This window comes from Macrosteles quadrilineatus, unplaced genomic scaffold, assembly GCF_028750875.1.
Source record: "Macrosteles quadrilineatus isolate MER2022 unplaced genomic scaffold, UCM_ALF_1.0 Scaffold_7__1_contigs__length_78375512, whole genome shotgun sequence".
Taxonomy (NCBI): domain Eukaryota; kingdom Metazoa; phylum Arthropoda; class Insecta; order Hemiptera; family Cicadellidae; genus Macrosteles; species Macrosteles quadrilineatus.
Genome location: NW_026542600.1, coordinates 21,973,657 through 21,988,386, shown reverse-complemented (window position 1 = coordinate 21,988,386; position 14,730 = coordinate 21,973,657). Strand labels below are relative to the sequence as shown.

At 34.8% G+C, this 14,730-nt stretch overlaps 1 protein-coding gene across 1 annotated transcript in view; it reads left to right on the top strand.

Moving 5' to 3' along the window:
- LOC128998387 (T-box transcription factor TBX1-like) overlaps positions 1–12,551 on the top strand; it is a 28,395-nt gene extending 15,844 nt beyond the window's left edge. Inside the window, exons 5-10 of the mRNA XM_054424500.1 lie at positions 976–1,132; positions 1,788–1,943; positions 3,330–3,397; positions 9,328–9,422; positions 11,016–11,172; positions 11,310–12,551. Of these exons, the coding sequence (XP_054280475.1) occupies positions 976–1,132; positions 1,788–1,943; positions 3,330–3,397; positions 9,328–9,422; positions 11,016–11,172; positions 11,310–11,460 (784 nt within the window). The 3' untranslated portion in view covers positions 11,461–12,551. The remainder of the gene's footprint in view (positions 1–975; positions 1,133–1,787; positions 1,944–3,329; positions 3,398–9,327; positions 9,423–11,015; positions 11,173–11,309) is intronic.
- The last annotated feature ends 2,179 nt before the right edge of the window (positions 12,552–14,730 follow it).

Sequence of the window (14,730 nt, the reverse complement as noted above, 5' to 3'; positions counted from 1 at the left end):
TGCATCATGTGTTAACGATGGTGCTACAATAGTAACGAATCATGCTGCGAGTCATCCAAAGGAATCTGGAGACAATGCAATTTTTACGTAATTCAGCTGAACACCACGTCCAAAATTTTAAGTCAATGGTCTTTTGCGTGGGGTATACTAGTAGTTCGAGACTAGGTGGTTAGCATATATTTTACAATTAGTCCAATGGATTTAAAACTTCCTGAATCTACGTTTCAAATAAAGTCGGATAGGGCAATTTCAAATAAATTTTCCGTCGCATTAGAATTACTGTACTTGAAAGCCGACGATCCGTTTTTCTTTTCTTTTTTTTTGCTCGGACGTCATGACGCTAGTTAAATGCTCACCACGCATTGACTCGTCCTCACTAAGACGGTAAAAAGGTAGTAGGGCAGATGACGATTCGACACAATCAGTCAAAACATCACCTTGTTCATCTAATATAGATCTCCACGATGCACGATTTGTGGATGATTACTTTAAACTTGAGGACTGTTGGTTTCTGTAGTCTAACATTTCTATAGAGGCTTTCATTTGAGGGATGCCATTACGTGATGCCTATATGCATTTGAAACTCAGTTTAGCTATGTTTGATGTTTAATCTCTTACTACATGGGGGAGCGAGCTGGTCTAGTGGTTAGAGCGTGGGACTTTGGTTCTAGAGGTGTCCCGGGTTCAAATCCCGTCAAATGACCAATGTATTTTATCAATGTGATGATGCCGCAACCCCTAGGTCTAGCCTGAAGTAATGTGAAAAACAATTACAGGCTCGTGCCTAGCGTCCTAGGAAACACAACAAATCTCTTACTACATCTTTTACACATTATGCGATTCCCAAATGAGCTTTTAGAGACATTGGAGTTTTGAAACACCACAAGTGTACTTAAGCCAAATATACATTCTGAATAATGAAAATTGTTGTTTCTTTTTGTCACTTTGTACATATGTCTTGTCTGTTCCATAAAGCTCGACATGGGTGGTGGCGGGCAAGGCAGACCCCATCTCCCCACCAAGGGTCCACGTACACCCAGACTCACCCGCCTCGGGGGCCCAGTGGACCAAGCAAGTCATCTCTTTCGACAAGCTCAAGCTCACCAACAACCAGCTCGACGATAACGGCCATGCAAGTATTTGTAGTTACATTGTAATGTGTTATCGCATTAAGAACCATGTAAACAAGCTAGTAATGGCTATGTATATAAGTTGGGAATAACAGTCAACAAACTCAAAGCAGCTATGTATTTATTGGTTCATATCAGTAGAGTTCATAGATGTACTAAACCGGCTCGCCTTGCTTTGCGAGATTCGTATTTACATTACACACAGGCAAAAAGCCTATGTGAACGAACAAGTTCAAAGTTAAAAGGGCTACCAACCTGTTTTTAAAATAAGTAAAGGAAGAAAACACACTTGAAAAATTGCACACTTAACAGTTTCTAATTATTCATGGCAAGGTCTAGATTATTTTGAATACTGATTAATGTTGTATTCTGTCAATGGATATCTCATTACAATATCCATAAATAAAGCCTACACTCACACAAAAGAAACATTATGTGGGCGATTTTGTCCAGACAATATTTTTAGACCAGAAAATTTAGTAGGATGAAACAACCTCACACATACCACTATAAATCCACAACACTCAATGTATGTTGATTGCGTATCTGGTGTCCACTATACATACATAAAGATCTTATACGTGTCACTTTAACATGACATATGGTCCTAGCTGACATAAGGATTCCTAGGAATTAAAATATTTGACGATGTTTCAGATTATTCTCAACTCTATGCACAAGTACCAGCCGAGGTTCCATGTTATATACGTACCTTCTAAGGACGAAACTGTAGCTCCTGGCTGCCAGAACTTCAAAACCTTCATCTTCCCAGAGACAAGGTTCACTGCAGTTACCGCATACCAAAACCAGAGGGTAAACACCCTACATTGTTATTATACACGGCTCATGTTTCTTAGCCGTCTTACAAGCCTGTAGTTTTACTTTAGGAGCTCGGTTTGGCTCAATGTTTAGAGTGTGGTACTTCTGTCCTTAACATCTATACCCAACCCCCGCCAATCACCGATGACTCTTTAAGGATGGGACAATGACAAGGTGGTTCGGAATTTACGTCGGATCTTCTTAATAAATTTTATTCGAGTTAATTAATGTTGCAGGGTATTTGCTTTTTCGAATTTCATATATTCATTTTTTTTATTTCCATCAAATTGTAAAGTTATTTAAATATTTCTTTAATAAAAAAAAATAAAAAGCAAAAACCTAAAGAACTGTATTCTCTTTCCAATGACACATCAAACGTAATCTATGTTGAAACAAATAACGGCGCTATATGGTTCAAACGATTACATTGTTCTTATGGGACATCAATCCAATATGGTCGACTGATACTGCCCACTCTTAAACCGTTTGTACACTTATGAAGTCACAAATATAGCTCTTTGGTAATAGCTTGATAGGAACTATCCATATGTTTGAGCTGTCTTTCCATACAAATCCATATTGTAATTATTTAAATGTTTAATATAGTTTTTCCGTACTTACGAAACTATTTTGTGTAACCACCTCTTTTAAGTCCTGAAATTATGAAAAGCCATTTCAGTTGTTATATAGAGAATTCCAAAACTATATGTTAATAAGTAGGCCTACTGAAGTTTATCCATGTGCTACATGTCTTAGGAGCACTTGCAGAACACCGAGTTTAAACGAATTCATTCAGGGAATTGACTCTAAATAAAATTTTTGCCATACTGTAGAAAAAACACACTTTTTCAAAACATGCATTGTTCGTCTAAATTTGGTCTGTTTCTCCCTAAGGAATAAAAATAATTTTAAATCCCTAGTGGGAGTAAAAGTCAGCTGTTGTTAACCCAGTTGTAAATTTCCATTTTAAGCAATCGTACGTATCGAACGTATATATCGATTGTTTTAATAGATTACATATGGATGGTACAATGTACACTAACACAATCGTAATAGAGGAAATTATTGAATCACTATCTCAACAGCTGACTGTTTGCACAAGCAAAATTGAATACAATATACGGAAATAGTTTTAAGAGTTGTCTACATGAAAAGTATTTTCCTTTTATTAACTTAGTTTGCTTAAATAATGTCGATGTTCATTATAGGGGCAAACAGTGTCTTTTAAACCCTCGCTTATTTTCCGATCGAGGCAAACTACAGAAGTTGGGAAACTTGAGTTCGGGTTGGAAAGAGTCACTTTACATGCTAGAGGTAAAATATACTATTATAGTACTGAGGTAGGTTTTATTAATGATTAATAATTGCCCTGTGTTACAGATAACGCAGTTGAAGATAGCAAGCAATCCTTTTGCTAAGGGTTTCCGAGACTGTGATCAGGAAGACTGGTAAGTACATCATTGGTTATATAGACTTTGAGGCATAGGTATTTAATTCATCTTAAATTCGCGAAATTTTAGTAGCCTAATATATTTATTGGTAAAATTGCAATTAAAATGTTTTTGGACTACCTGCGGCTAGGATATGAAAATAATTTTTCAAATTGCTCATTTAACCCCCTTTACAACTTATCATTAATACATTAACCAGTCAAATTCAAGAATAGCCCATGTAATTTTGTGTAAGTGAGAAAATAGATAACTTCTCGATTTCGCAATAGGGCAAGAACATAAACGAGTAAAAGTCAGTTATAAGTCAAGAGTACAGAGTCAAGAGTATTTATTCCATTGATCTATAATACAGAAATAGGAACAGTCAATAATGCTACTAAATGCTAAAACATTAAATTAAAATTAACTAAAAACAATGTACAATAGGTTAAAACTTAACATTAAACTCTGGCATTTCAAATTCATCAAACGAATAAAAAGGGTTTTCAACTAGCCATTTTTTTAGAGTAGTTTTAAATTGATTAAATGAGATGAATTTTGCAGTTTGAGGAAGCCTAATAAAAAATCTACACAGTTGGCTTTAAATGATTTACCTGTTTTGGCCAACCTGTGTTGGGGTAAATCCAGCTTAGCCTTGCCTCTAGTGGCATGTGCATGAAAGTGGTCTCTGGTGATTCTAAGTTCCATACAATGATATTTAAATATAATAGTTAAACCAACAGTTTAAGTCGTATGTGAATTCTAATAACTATCAACATGTTTATGTCTTTTTTACATATAGTAAAACATTTGTGAAAGCCCCTATATTTTCCAAGAAACTAAGTCTCTCAGTGTTAGAAACAATTGGTTTTACTTTCTGAGTTTCTTATACATTCTGCAGTTGAATTTTTGCAAAATACTTTTGTAAAGTACGTAATATAGGATTTGGAAGAGGTATATGGCCTAAAGTTTACCATAAAATGGTCATATTTGGCAGTATCTTATTACGTCTTACAGCTGATTCATAAATTTTCTAATAAAGTGAACATTTTTAATGAAGATTTTTTCGTGTACCACAATCATTGGTATTTGTTTATTGAATTTGAAATTACAACTTTCAATGGATACACAACTTTTAAAATGAATCTTTTGAACCATCATCTCATATAGCAAGGACGACATCTTGCATGATTTGCATCAATCAAAGATTCCTCTCCCAGATGTGTGCCCATATGGGCATGTGCGGCGACGGGGGGTGCCCGGGTGCCCTTCCTCCAACAGGGTGGCCCATATACCCAGCAGGGCACCCACTATATTCCCACAGCTCACCTAACTGTGTTGACATTCCGTTTGCATATTTACATCTGACTTTTCACTTATGGAATTAAGAAATTGTAAAAGTTATACAGGGTGTCCAGAAATTACGGTAAAATGTTTTAGTAAATGCTTGTGGAGGTAGAAATAAGTAAAAAAGTTGAAATAAAATCATGTCCTAAAGTGCTCAGCTTCTGTGTCTCTGTTTATGTTTTCTACATAATTTTTCATATCTTACGAACCTCCTGAGGAATTTAATTCAAACTTGGTATGTGCATGTGGAATAACAAGATGTATTTCGGTATTGAGTATCAAGTTTCTACTTTGTACCATTTCAAAATGGTGAAAGTTTTTTGGTTTTTTTTTAGGATAAATATCTAAAAACCCATAAATAAAACAAAATTACAAGAAACAAAAACGTTGTGAAATTTAATTCCATTAGCTCTTAAAATAAGATTGACTAACAGTGGAGAAATTGCAACTTAACTAAATAAAAACACGCGCATGCTTCGAATCACATGCTATAAATAGTGTTTTTATTCGGAAAAGCTGCAATTTATCCACTGCTAGTTGTCCAATCATCATATTATCATAGTAAATGGGTTTAAATTTCACAACTATTTTGTCTCCTGTATTTTTTAATGTATGGTTTTTAAGACATTTAGCCTTAAAAACAAAAAACTGTCGCCATTTTGAAATGGTACAAAGTAGAAACTTAATACTCTATATCAAATTACATCTTGTTATTCCACATGCACATGCCAATTTTGAATTCAATACCTCTAAGGTTCGTAAGATATGATAAATTATGTATAAAAACAAAAACAGACCCAGACGGAAAACTAAGCACTTTAGGACATATTATGCTTGAATAAAACTTTTTCTTATTTTTACCTCTACAATTATGTACTAAAATATTTTACCAAAATTTCCCAACACCCTGTCTTTACAAGTTAATTGTACTTGTGTTAGAATCCTAAAAACTGTCCGATAAGGGTTGATCCAACGTTATTAATTTATGTAAAGATTCATAAATTGATGAAACTGCAATAAAGTAAGATAAATGATAATTCTCTATAAACCTATTTTCCGTAGGATATGAAAAATATAAAGGTGTAAGCCTAAAGCTCTTTTTCTAGGACCCTTTTTTTCACAACAATACTTTATAGATTTATTAAAAATCTAAAATGGCCTATAGAACACAAACAGTATATGTATCTTTTCATTTTATCAAAAAATAACTGCAAATGATATTAATTTTTTAACCCACACAAGTAAATAAACTATTGCATAAATATTACATCTACTTTTGAATTAGCGTTTTCAAAAATCTAAATAATCAAAAAGATAAAAAAGTTTGGACACATTTTTGAAAATTAACTATCACATTAGCTGGACACTATCTATAATCTTTCTATAGAGTTAAACATACTTTTTGTCACAAAATAATTTTCCATCCTTTTTGAAAATTTAAGTTCGATTATTGAGTGTTCAAAATTTGTCTAAATCGTAGCAATGCGATTTCTTCTTCACTTTTAGATCAAATAAACAGCCGTGCCAGTACCAGTCTGAAGTAAATAACAGAGCACAGAGCGATAAACCTTCGACTGGATGAGGGTCTGGCAAATGGTTGACTCAGATGGACGATAAATATCGGATAGAATCGGTTGCATCTGCGAGGACGACTACGGCGACCGGCGTCAGTCGGGGAACGAGTTGGAACCGTCGCTCAACTTTTGGCTACCGACACAAATTATCTCACTAGCATCCCATAAATTAGTCCCCAGGTTTAATAAGTGTCTTTGTCAACGACACGGTTGATTTACCTCACACTCCTCTCTATTTTGACTGCTGGTTTTATACGTTGACGTTTTTAATATCTTGCAGCTACTTTATGTTTCCCAGCAATGTGTGAGAAAACATACGATGCAGGGATTGGATGATGGTTAAATTTAATCACGTCGTTAGTGAGGAAACGCGTTGTGGAAGATGTGAATTGTACTGACAAATATTTGTGTTTACTTGTTAGATTGTAGGATTTAAAATGTGTAAAGTATTCTTGATATCAGGTGTTTTAATTTTGTGGTACTGACTTTATATGCCAAATAAATATTACAAAAAAAGTTTTGTATTAATAAAAGTAAAATTTTACCTTATTATTGATTTATCAATGCTGGTACTGTAGTGGTAGTGAATTAAAAAAAAAAACATAATACAGTAATGAATAAAAGAGCCGTTATCAAACCTTAGTCTTCGAAAGATGAAGACTACTCTTCTATGACCGCGGAATCTTACCTTATTAAAATCACCTTAGTTTTGCTGCACTTTTTCGGACTAATGGGATTTTCAGAATAACTATTATGAAACGGCATAGAGTTTAGTTATAATAATTAATAATGCTCAAAAACTTCACGTACAAAACAGGTACTGGATTATACTTGATTTTCAAACTTGCTTAGCCAATGAGTGATTTTTTAACATTGTTGCCAATTACTAAATATAACTTCTTCGAGTTGGTGTTTTGAATGCCATTAAGGCAAAAATCGGAGTACGAGTTAAAAAAAAGTGAACATTTATATTGAACTTCTCTTGTTCTTACACTTCTTTCTATCCACAAATTTATTTTTGTATTTGATTTAATCCCACGAGACAATTGTAACGTGAAAAAAACATCCGAAAATAATTTTCGTTTCATCAGAAGTTAAAGAAAAGTATTAATTCACTAATTAGTTATTTATTGCGATGATACATAACCTCCCAGTAAGTTGAAGAATTGTACTTCTCTAATAAATTAGAAGTAATGATTTAAAATAATCATTTATTAATGCTAAACTAATGAACAACACAATTCAATGATGTAATTAATGAATAATGAATTAATTTTAGTAATGATGAAGTAATATATTACAAGAAATATAGGCCTAATAATTTATACAAGGAAATATTTCTATGACTCACTAAACAAGATTACAACATTACGGTAAACATTCGCTGAAGAGGACTAAACCAATAACCCAGGACAACATATCAACATATACAAAGCTTAAAATATTTGTTTTTAAATATTACCTATGTTAAATTGTATTTTTATGAGTAAATACAATATTAGCAAAACTTTACATTATAAAAGTGAAATACATATCTCGTCGTAAGCAAAATTATGTAGCATTATGCATTTAAAACACAATTATAATATGGAAATTGTAAATCAACATGATGTGATGTAGCTGTGTAATTGAATATTAAATTATTAATTTTAACTTGATAGCGTATTTAATCTTCGTAGTATTTGGAGAGGAGCTACTTTTAATAGCCAATTAATAATAGTTTTTCTTCAAAATTATAATTGGTTTAATATTATATCAGCTGTCGTTATTTTAAAAATAATTAAATACTCTTATTTACGTATGTACGTATTCGTTGTTTAACGTCTACATTAGAATTGTGAATACTTCTTAATTCTGTTTGTTACCTTAGTCTTGTGAAATTCTATGATAGTAATGTCTGTATATTTGTTCTTTTTGTTTTCTCATGTGTTATTTTGCAAAACTATTTATTAGTTTCTTGTAGATTTAAGTGCAGGATTTAAAAAATGGATTATTATGATTCTTCATGCGGAAATAATTAACGTTTCATTTACTTACCATTTTCAGCTATTTACAATTATTTTCCACTAAAGTTTCAAAATATGGACACTTTGTTTTATTAGGCAGTATGCACTTGTTTTGGAGCAAGTAACAAAAATTTGAAGATCACTACATTCATGAATCTGCAGTGATATTATTAATTTTTTCAGTCGTCTATTTCCATTTTCTTTGTATTCAAATATACACTATACAGCAACCACAAGATCATTAAAGGCATTTTAATAATAACTTTTAAGGGTGTTTTGTTTGCCTAACGATTAGCGTCTCGGTCTTTGTTGGGGATTGGTGGGACGGGTTCGTTCCAAGTCATATCGACCAAAATTGAAAGAAATTAATCGAATTTTCATAAAGCGCGGTCCATTTGAATCGAATAAATAAAAATGCTATTGGTGTATATACTGACAAAGACTGTGCTCTACAATAATCTTTATACAACAAACGTTTATCTTTGAATTCGTTCATTTTCGCAGCAAAATAAAAATCCCACTCAGATATATACAATTAAAATATGTCTTGGTGCCTTAAAAAAAAAAACTTTTTAGGGTTTGTACTGTTTTCTCTAAAACTTGTTTGAGAAATACCAAATAAATTAAACGCCATACAACAATTGTGTGCATACTGATATTCAATAAATATTTATATAGAGATTCGTTTATTTACATATTGAAACTGTAAATCCACGTAGATAAATAAAGAAAATATGTCTTGGTGTCATGTACATAATTTTTTTGGGGTTTGCACCACTTTCCATAAGAAGTGTTTGAGATTTATTCATAAATAATCCAATCATATAACAGCTGTTTACTACAATAAACTTAATTTCACAAACTTATCCGGCGAAACCAAATCTGTAAAGTTAGGTAAATAAAAACAAGAAGCTGTGTTGGTGTTGGTACACATTTTGCTTTTATAAAAGTTATAGTAGTTTTTATTGCATAACTAATTTTCAATAGACAATTTGAGTGTTGTAGCTAAGGTTTGTTGTAGCGGTCCAGAGATGACTCAGCTACACAGCCCGGCAGCGCACGCCTTGGCTCAGCGAGCGACACCTCTGCGGAAGAACTGTCCTCAAGGAGCCAAGGGTGAGATAAATGACTACAATCCAAACAAATAGACAACAAATTAGTATTTTTCAGGGCAGGGGCTGGCACGTTTTTCAGAAGACATCCATCTGGGTCAGTAATATATGAGAGCTGTCTGGCGGGCTAAAATAAGCGCGGGCTCGAGTTCCTGTGCGACGGAGCTCAGGGGCAGTACGTCACTCACTGACGAATGCTCAATCGACTGAGCTGAGGACTCACAAACTGATTCGAACACTCTGGCGGATTTGAACATTAGCTTGAATTCACACAACCAAACTCAAACACTCAATTGAACTTACACATTGACTTACATGAATATGAACCATTTTAAACTCGAACTGACTTATGCTGACTCATATCATAACTATCACTCCGAAAACTGTTAGCACACTAGCAATCGAATGACACAATGTTATTCAAGTGCTTATTAAATAGAAAAATACATGAAAACTAAAAATATTTTATTTGATAAATTCTGAGTTTTATTTTAGTTTTATGTTTTTTAGGAAATAACCTGAACTGAGCGAAACCCTTCCGCCCTGGTTCAAACGTTTACTCGCATTAGCCCAACCTAACTTAAACACTCACTTGCATTAGCATAAACCTTTTCAAACTCTATGGCACTGGCTAATGCTTGGTCTCTTCCTCAATGAAACACGAAGCGATTAAACACTCACTTGCACTAAAATGTCTTATCACTCTGTTGTACCGTCATACACTGACATCTGACATGAACATTTACTACAATATATACTAATACAAAATGACAAGAGGACACTCTCTCGCTATCACAAACTGACATAGATAAAATGATATACATACTAATAAATAACTTCTTGATCAGCATTGTCCGTGTTATTAAATTTACGGAAGGTAAATATAAGACGTTTCTTTTATTTACTTTCCGTACATACTAATACTCAAGTAACCTGGTTCGAACTGAGTCACTAGTTATAACGTACACCGTACACCAACCCAACACTGACTCACACGGTCACAATTAATTGACTAAAACACTGTAATGGTAACCAAAATTGATTCCAAACTCGTTTTCACCGTCAATCACGTACTTGAACAAACACTTAGGCCCTTTTTATGCACCAGCGGTCGCCGCTCAGCCCGTGACACCCAAGTCTGCTTGTGCAGACACGATGGTTCATCATTCTTTGTGACAAGGATCCTAATTTACTCTCACATTCGTTCACTCATGTGTGAACAAGAGTCTTATAAATCGCAACAAAACTATTTCAGACATCTATATTTTTTGTCGTTTTCATCCATTATCTAATTTGGAAACTGAAAGTCAAGCCTACATATTCAACCATCATATAATTAACTTTGTACTCCACTTTCACTAGGTTTTTAAGATAAAAAAAGTGCATACAATGAAGTGTATTGACTTTGAATCCATAGTTTAAAAATTGTGCAATAAAACCAAAATGGGTTCGAATTTTTAGTGTCTGTACTATTATTTCGATAAACAGTTAAATCATTGTAGTTTCCTGTCTCAATGCGATTGAGAGATTATTCATCCATACTAATACATTATTGCACACCAACCGTCAAACCAAAACTAAATTCACTTGTTAACAGAAGGCGAGACGGCCGAGAGCGGGTGTCCGTCGCCGGTCAGACCCGTGTATGGTGGAACTGCGGCCTACGGTCAGACCACAGCCGCGGCCTACCTGGCAGACTACGGCTACCACCTCCAGCCATCCGTCTACTCGACGCCCTACGTTCCAGTTCAAAGGTGGGTTAAATAGTGCCTCTTCCTTTTAGCTACTTTGCCTAGAATGAAACTCCAAGTTCCCAGAAAATGAAGGGTTACATATCATTACTACAGTTGTGACATATTTCAAGGTTTAACGAGTTCTCTTTCTTTTGCAGTGTACCCAAAGTAAGTCATGGAGGTTCAGTGCTGCCCCCTGTGGACTACAACCCCCATAATTACCAGACAAGCAACTTGTACCAGCCAACGTCTACCAGCCCTCAGAGTTCCTCCCTAACAGTCTTTTACCATGACTACACTCCCAGATAGATATAGACCCTCCAGCCTCAAATTAGTTTGTACAACTACAGTTCTGGACCAGCTAACGTCTACCAGCCTTCAGAGTTCCTCCCTAACAGTCTTTTACAACGACTACACACCCAGATAGATAAAATAGACCCTCCATCCTCAAATTAGTTTGTACAACTACAGTTCTGGACCAACCAATATCTACCAGCCCTCAGAGTTCCTCCCTAACAGTGTTTTACCATGACTACACTCCCTCCATCCTCAAATTAGTTTGTACAACTACAGTTCTGGACCAGCCAACGTCTACCAGCCCTCAGAGTCCCTCCCTAACAGTGTTTTACCATGACTACACTCCCAGATAGATATAGACCCTCCAGCCTCAAATTAGTTTGTACAACCACAGTTCTGGACCAGCCAACGTCTACCAGCCTTCAGAGTTCCTCCCTCACAGTCTTTTACCACGACTACACTCCCAGATAGATAAAATAGACCCTCCATCCTCAAATTAGTTTGTACAACTACAGTTCTGGACCAGCCAACGTCTACCAGCCTTCAGAGTTCCTCCCTCACAGTCTTTTACCACGACTACACTCCCAGATAGATAAAATAGACCCTCCATCCTCAAATTAGTTTGTACAACCACAGTTTTGGACCAACCAATGTCTACCAGCCTTCAGAGTTCCTCCCTCACAGTCTTTTACCACGACTTGGCTCTCAAACAAATAGTTAAAGTCATTTGGATCACATCCATTCTACTTTAGTTTTACATTTTCAGAGTAGGTACCTGTTTTTCATATCGATCAGGTACTTTCGATCCGTCAAATTGATACCCATGCTTTACTTTGTAGGGGACGGTTTCTAGATTCCTGAGCCACCGTTTTCCCACAATCTTTACCTCACCATTTTTCACAGTCCAACTAGAGTTGTAAAGGATTGCCACTAAATAATCGTGCCTAGTCTTGCTCCACTGGAAACAATTCGTCATACTGTTTACTATGACTCTAATTGTATAATACTAAGGCTATTTTCAGATTGCCTTATTTGAAGTACCTAAATAATACTCGTACATTGTTGGGCCTATTGGCCTTGTAAATAGTATAAAATGTATTAAATTGTTATAAGTAGCTTGTCTTTTTCTTTATAAATATCACATTCCCAATTCCATTATTTTATTAGGCCTTGTTATAAACAAGTTATAAACTATTGCAATATTCAGCCACGCAAGAAATAAAACTCCACTAATCTTTAAATTTAGTTTCTTTTTAATTTTTGATAGCTTAATTCAAACTAAATGTTATGCTTTAATACTTTAAGGAATATTTAATGCAGATCTTCAGTATATTGTACATTGAACCAAAAGTAACGTAAATTTTAATGCGAATTAATGATTTTAAAATCATTATTAAAAGCCACACATTGTACTTAGCATGCACGAGATGATTAGTCCAAAAAGTTTACCTAAAAAGTTACCAACAACATAGGCAACTGTATAGTTTCGCTCGTTTAAATCCCAGCTAAAATGCCAATTAACTTGCAACAGGATACAAAACATGTCTGTTTGTCAATGGTTAATTAAAAACTTCTTGATCAGTTTTGTACGTGTTATTAAATTTACGGAAAGTAATTACAAGAAACGTTTTATAACACTTAAAACATGTATATTTACGACAGTGACATATAGCAGAGGCCAGTGTATGCAGCAAAACCACCGTGTGGAGAGTATATAGTACAGTATAAACAATTGACAGTGACATACAGTATAGCAGAGGCCAGTTTATGCAGTAGCATCACCGTGTGGAGAGTATACAGGGTGTTTTTTTTTTTAAACTTGCATCTTTATTTATGTAAAAACCGCAATAGATAGAAATATGCAGTTTGCGGGAATCGTCTATTGACGTAGGGAGCCCAATTGTTTTGAATTCAACGCTATCAAAAAAACCAAAATCAAATCAAACATAATTTATTCCATGATAAAAAAAAATTACAAAAAGTATTCTTAATAATAATGGAATTTCCCCACATAGGCGAAGCCTGTGCGTGGGGAACGAGTTATTATCAGACTATCCATATTATAATCTAACATCGTTTTAATAATAATTGTTACTCTAACTATTAATTACACATTTACCAAAAAGGAAAAAAACATTTTTGCCAGGAAGCCACAGCACAAAGGCCAAAGGTAAAGGTATTCACATTCCCCCCCTTTCCCCCCTGCCCCCAACTTATTTTTTTTAAATAGCAAAATACCCCTTGTGAGATATCAAATGGAAAATTAATTTCACCAAACATTTTCTTTTTTCATGCTCTTTCATTTGATATGTCACAAGGGGTACCTTGATATTTAAAAAAAGTTATTGGTAGGGGAAGGGGGGGGATTATCTCACAAATTCATGAGCCGATTTTCAATTTTTTTTCACCAAACATTTTCTTTTTTCGTGCTCTTTCATTTAATATGTCACAAGAGGTACCTTGCTATTTAAAAAAATAGGTTGTGGGCAGGGGGAGAAAGGGAGGGAATGTGAATGTAACGTTGAATTCAAAACAATTGGGATTGAACCCCCCTACGTCAATAGATGATTCCCGCCAACTGCATATTTCTATCTATTGCAGTTTTTACAAAAATAAAGATGCAAGTTAAAAAAAAAAACACCCTGTATAGTACAGTATAACCAATTGACAGTGACATATAGCAGAGGCCAGTTTGTGCACTAGTACTACCGTGTGGAGAGTATATAGTACAGTATAACCAATTGACAGTAACATATAACAGAGGCCAGTTTATGCAGTAGCACCACCGTGTGGAGAGTATATAGTACAGTATAAACAATTGACAGTGACATATAACAGCGGCCAGTTTATGCAGTAGCACCACCGTGTGGAGAGTATATAGTACAGTATAACCAATTGACAGTAACATATAACAGAGGCCAGTTTATGCAGTAGCACCACCGTGTGGAGAGTATACAGTACAGTATAAACAATTGACAGTGACATATAGCAGCGGCCAGTTTATGCAGTAGCACCACCGTGTGGAGAGTATATAGTACAGTATAAACAATTGACAGTGACATATAGCAGCGGCCAGTTTATGCAGTAGCACCACCGTGTGGAGAGTATATAGTACAGTATAAACAATTGACAGTGACATATAGCAGCGGCCAGTTTATGCAGTAGCACCACCGTGTGGAGAGTAGAGTATATAGTACAGTATAAACAATTGACAGTGACATATAGCAGAGGCCAGTTTATGCAGTAGCATCACCGTGTGGAGAGTATATAGTACAGTATAAA